Consider the following 5,458-nt stretch of genomic DNA (forward strand, 5'->3'; position numbering starts at 1 on the left):
TCATGACCAAGGCACGAAACATAATTACCTCAAGTGGAAACTGTGATTGGGCCTGAAACTGTGATTGGGACTACAAATGAGCTGCCACCTCTGGAGCCCTGTGTAACTGCTGGTGGCTGGAACTGTAACCTGCGTCTGTTTCCGAGCACTCCTTTTCCTACTTTCAATGAGTCAAAATTCCCAACTCCAGCCAGGGATAGTGGTGCATGCCTGTAATTTCAGCGGCTCAGGAGGCTGAGGAAGGAGGATCATGAATTCAAAGCCAGCCTCAACAATTTAGCAAGGCCCTAAGTAACCCAGTGAGACCCTGTCTCTAAATAAAACATTGACCTTCCCATTGTTTAAGACGTGATTCGTAGTTTTCAAGGGAATTTCCTTCATTGCTTTGCTGCCTAGTTGCACTCTAAATATGATTTGGACCCATCTGCCACTATTCTCTCAAGCAAATCCTTCCTACCCGAAACACTCACATTGTTTTTCCCAGGAAGATCTAGTTCTATCTACTGTCTAAAGGGGAGCCAGATGGGGGATCTAGGCCTTCCTTCCCTCTCATGTGAATGACCATAAGCAATAAGGGAATTCATATTTTGCCCTGACCATGGCCACATGGGCCCACTGGCCATACTCTCAGCATTTCTGAGAAGGATGATGCCATTTGTTACAATGGGAGGTCTTTCATCCTGAAGCAGGGGTACAAGTTCTGCCATCTGTACAATCTGGAAACAACACTGGGAATCACATTTGTGTAGGTCCACAATGTTATTTGATTATCCCATGGAATTAACGACTAATTTGAGGCTTACTAGAGAGAGGAAATGAAACACTGAGGAAACACCGCCAACAAGGGCAAAATATAGGAAGTTTGAGGAAAAAGACACTCGACATGTAGTCAGCATTTTGAGAACACTGAGGAGAGAGCAGGCAGAGCTGAAATCCATGCTCACAGATAATCCCCAACTTTATATTTTAGCCTTCTTTTTACTTTTCTGCAGGCCAGCATCTTGCCATAATCACCTTGGCTACACAGCTCTTATATCTCCAGACAGACAGTGGAGTCTAAAGAAAGATGAGTCAGGTGACAGATGACCCAAGTCTGGAAGAAGTTCCAAGAAGGAAATGTAAAATAGCGAAAAGTGCAGGCTCGTGACTCGGTCAGACTCCAGCTCCAAACCTTGATCTCTCAGACTCTCTGAGATTTTTACAGCTTCTGAGTTCCATTTGAATAGTACAAAATGAAACAGATATCTATCCTGTAAGACTATTATTTAAAAATCTTTAAAACATGTATAAAGTACCAGGCGTGGAGGCTCCCACCTGTAATCCCAGCAGCTTTGGAGGCTGACGCAGGAGGATCTTGAGTTCAGAGCCAGCCTCAGCAATGGTGAGGTGCTAAGCAACTCAGTGAGACTCTGTCTCTAAATAAAACACAAAATAGGGCTGGGGATGTGGCTCAATGGTTGAATGCCCCCGAGTTCAATCCCGGGTAACCCTGCACTGCCTCCCCCAAAATGTATAAGCATAAAAAAGCTGACTCATCTTAGGAATTGAATAAATGACAAGTACCATTAGTATTTGTAAAATGGAGGTGGTTAGTAACGTCTGCTTTGTAATGTGACTTTAAAAGTATGGGAGAAATGTTTTGGCCTATAGTAGATGTTTGATAAATGGTACTGTTGACCTGTGCTATGTTTGCCTTGAGCAAAGCCATCTCTGTCACTGATAAAAGGGTATTTCTATTCTACACCTCATTCCCTTAAAGAGATAATTACACTTGCCTAACTTGTTTCTTGGAGTTGTGATAACTAAAACCACACACAATAAATCAAAGGCCAGAAATGAGGAACAATGTGCTAGAATGAAACACACTGCATCAGCAGGCAAAGACTTTGGTTCTAGTCTTGTTGCTATTTTTACTAATCAAGTGACCTTAGGCTAATCATCAAGTAATCTAACCTTTAGGTACATACACTGCTGACGTCTCAGCCACTGTGAGAAAAGACAAATGTGAGAAATGATCACCATTATTGCTCCTTGAGAGCAAAGCCAGCTTCCCAATAACATCAGTATTCATCAAAGACACCGGCACACAGTGAGCACTTAATATTTTGTTTAATGAATTACAAACTACTCAGAAGTCACATTTTACAAATAAAAATATTAGAAAATTAAAAATATACTAAATAACAACAAAAAAGGTCATATTTTAATCATGAGTAAACTTTTTTATCTTAATAGCTTTTGGTCTGATTTGTTGGATCCCCAGAACTGTGTCCCAAAGTAATTTGTATGCCCACCTTAACATACTAAAAAATGCTATTTGGACACAAATGGAAGCAGAAAAATCACAGCAAAGAGAAAACAGCTTTTCAATTATGACAGCTGTATGATTTCACAATCCCCCCACACCCATCTCTGGTGTGAATCTATTCCACTAAGTCCCCTATTATTGTATGTGCCCTTTCTCCAGGATTATTCCCAAAGTGAAGGTGGTAGGCATGGTATAACTAAGATGTTTCAAGGAATGTGAAGGATGCCTCACAGTTCTTCACCAAATAGAAGGAGGCGAGTAGAAACCAGCAGGTAGAAACATGGAAGAGAGCACTGGGCTTACAAGCGCCAGGGGAGATCTTGAAGTAGAAGTTTCCAGTAGTAGGAGACTTTCTATGTACTCTCCATCCACACTATAGATTTCAGAATTGTTATACTATTTGGCCTCTGAGGGCTTTGGTAGAAGAGGGAAACTTGTAGAGGTTGAGAAGGAAGATGGAGCAGGCCAAAATGCTTATGGTGATCATCATTGTATACTGTAACTGCCCTAGAGCAAGAGCACTTGCAAATGTATTTTCCAAATCTGCCATGTTTCAGGTCTGTTTCCCACTCTATTGATGATCATCTTTAATCTTAAAATCTTTTCTTTTTTTTTTGTACCGAGGAATGAATTCAGGGGCACTTGACCACTGAGCCACATCCCCAGCCCTATTTTGTATTTTGTTTAGAGGGTGTCACTGAGTTGTTTAGTGCCTCACTTTTACTGAGGCTGGCTTTGAACTCAAGTTCCTCCTGCCTCAGCCTCCCAAGCTGATGGAATTACAGGCGTGCACCACTGAACTCAGCTTAAATAATTTTTAATACTGTCTTCAACCCTCCCCTAATAGCATCTTCTTTCTCTGTTCTTTCCTTTTCTCCTCCCCTAGAACCCAAGGGTTTTTTTTTTTTTTTTTTTTTTTTTGAAGAGAGAGAGAGAGAGAATTTTAACATTTATTATTTAGTTTTTGGCAGACACAACATCTTTGTTTGTATGTGGTGCTGAGGATTGAACCCGGGCCGCACGCATGCCAGGCAAGCATGCTACCGCTTGAGCCACATCCCCAGCCCCACAAGGGGTCTTACTAGCTAACCTCAAGCAGACCTCATCCAATCACCCCCAGCTTGGGTTAGGTGTACATGTGTAGCTTTCAACTCACCACACTGTAACTTCTCCAACTCTTAAAAAAAGGGACACTCTATCCCCAAATGCCCAAAACAGTGCATCACAAAAAAAAGATGCTTTACATTTTTAATTTATTAAGTGTACTATGGTATACTACTCTTTACTGGATTTAACTTTTCTTCCAGATACCAAAGAACAAGAAAATAGAGGTAGGTTATCAGTCTTTTTTTTTTTTTTTTTTTAATACAACAGACAAAAAGTATTGGAAGCTAGACACCAAATCAGCTATTTTTTCCCTTGGTACCATATCACATTGCTGAGGTACATTACATTACAATGCTGCATAATCTGTTTTAAGAACACAGAATAAAATGCCAAGTTTTTCAATCCATTTTACAAAGACGGTAAAATTCTACATCAAAATCCTACAGAACGGGCTGGGGATGTGGCTCAAGCGGTAGCGCACTCGCCTGCCATGCTTGCGGCCCGGGTTCGATCCTCAGCACCACATACAAAACAGAGACGTTGTGTCCGCCGAATACTAAAAAATAAAATATTAAAAAAAAAAAAAAAAAAAAAAAAAAAAATTCTCTCTCTCTCTCTCCCCCTCTCTCACTCTCTCTTTAAAAAAAAAAAAAAAAAAAAAAAAAAAATCCTACAGAAAAAAAGACCCATCTCGTTTATAAATGATTTAACAATGTTAGATTTAACATAACCTAAATACTACACAATTTTTTCAGAAACTAACTACTCTCCGCCACCTATACTACTTGTGACTCAAGACAGTAGAAGACAGCAGCTTCCATACCCAGGGGGCTCTTGTTGGCCAGCTTTCCTCTAGTCCTCACTAGTGGTAGAGACCGGCCCTTGCACTGGCTCTGGCTCTTACTCTAGCCCTCATACTGGCCTCAGCTCTGGTCCTATCGGCCTCATCTGCCAGGGCTTCACGGTACTGTACTGCCCAGTGCTGGGGTTCTTTCTTATGGAGCCTGGCCACGAACCCCAGGACTTTCATCTTGCTGATTTCCAGGCTGCTTCGGGGACCCCAAGAGAATTCATATTCCAGTGGATTGGTGTGAGGCACCCGCCTATAATTGAGGTATCGCTGCTGCACAAATTCTTCCATAATAAGCCTTTTCGGGTACCCAAAGAGGAAGTGATACTTTGAAGGCAGCACTCCCAACCGACGCAGCATGTCCCAGACCTGGGTCTCCCTGACGCTATTACCTTTCATGTAGATAAGCCCCAAGATCATCATTAAGAGACCCAATCTGGGGCCATCTCCTCCCAGATCCTCCTCCTCAAGAGGTTTTAGTTTGTGGATGAGGATGTAAGTGTGGTGCTTGCGGTCAAGCTGTTTCAGCTCGAAACCAAAGACATACCGCAGATGCTCTGCGGCCCTTGCGATGATCTCCGGGAACAGATCCTTCAAATCTCCGACAACATACTTCACCATCTCAAAGCGTGTGACGGGACTCTTCTTCTTGCCCTTCACCAGCAGAAACTGCACCACCTCAGCCACCGTCCGATTCAGACGGCGGTAGGCCCTGCGCCGCGCCAGGGCTTTGGCAGCCAAGGTCCTCGCGCCTTGGCGGGTGGGGGCGGGCTCCGCAGCCCCCTCCCTCATAGCACCGAGGCCCTCCTTGATGCTCTCCTGCAGGAGGGGGCTCGGGGCCAACTCCTGAGAGACGGTCAAGGCCACGGTCTCACCGTCTTGGCCGCCGTGCTGCTCCCCCGCGGCCTGAGGGCTCGGGAGACCCCGGCTCTCGGGCTCCCGCAACATGTTTTCGGGCAGGCAGGTGCAGAGCGCGCACCCCAGCCGAGGGGTGTGCGAGCCGCTGCACGAACCCTGGCGGAGGAGTAGGACAGCGGCTGGGGCGGTGGGAGGAAGCGCAGGCGCAACCCTGCGGAGAAGGTTTGTGGCTGCCCGACGGTACCGCACAGGGTTGCGAGCCAACGCCGTGGGCGCCCTGGACCTGCGGCGGGGCAGTCGCGCAGCCTCAGTCCGCGCCCGCGCGCCAGCCACTT

At 45.0% G+C, this 5,458-nt stretch overlaps 1 protein-coding gene across 1 annotated transcript; it reads right to left on the minus strand.

Moving 5' to 3' along the window:
- Positions 1-4,090: 4,090 nt before the first annotated feature.
- Positions 4,091-5,213, minus strand: Magef1 (MAGE family member F1). The gene has a single exon (XM_076868526.2). It carries the CDS (start codon positions 5,211-5,213, stop codon positions 4,278-4,280), a length of 936 nt encoding a protein of 311 aa, XP_076724641.2. The 3' UTR covers positions 4,091-4,277.
- Positions 5,214-5,458: the final 245 nt, after the last annotated feature.

This window comes from Callospermophilus lateralis, chromosome 10 (assembly GCF_048772815.1).
Source record: "Callospermophilus lateralis isolate mCalLat2 chromosome 10, mCalLat2.hap1, whole genome shotgun sequence".
Classification (NCBI taxonomy): Eukaryota; Metazoa; Chordata; class Mammalia; order Rodentia; family Sciuridae; genus Callospermophilus; species Callospermophilus lateralis.

Bases quoted from the DNA above. Each gene is read 5' to 3' on its own strand.
- Magef1 (XM_076868526.2), bottom strand. From the start codon at position 5,213: ATGTTGCGGGAGCCCGAGAGCCGGGGTCTCCCGAGCCCTCAGGCCGCG.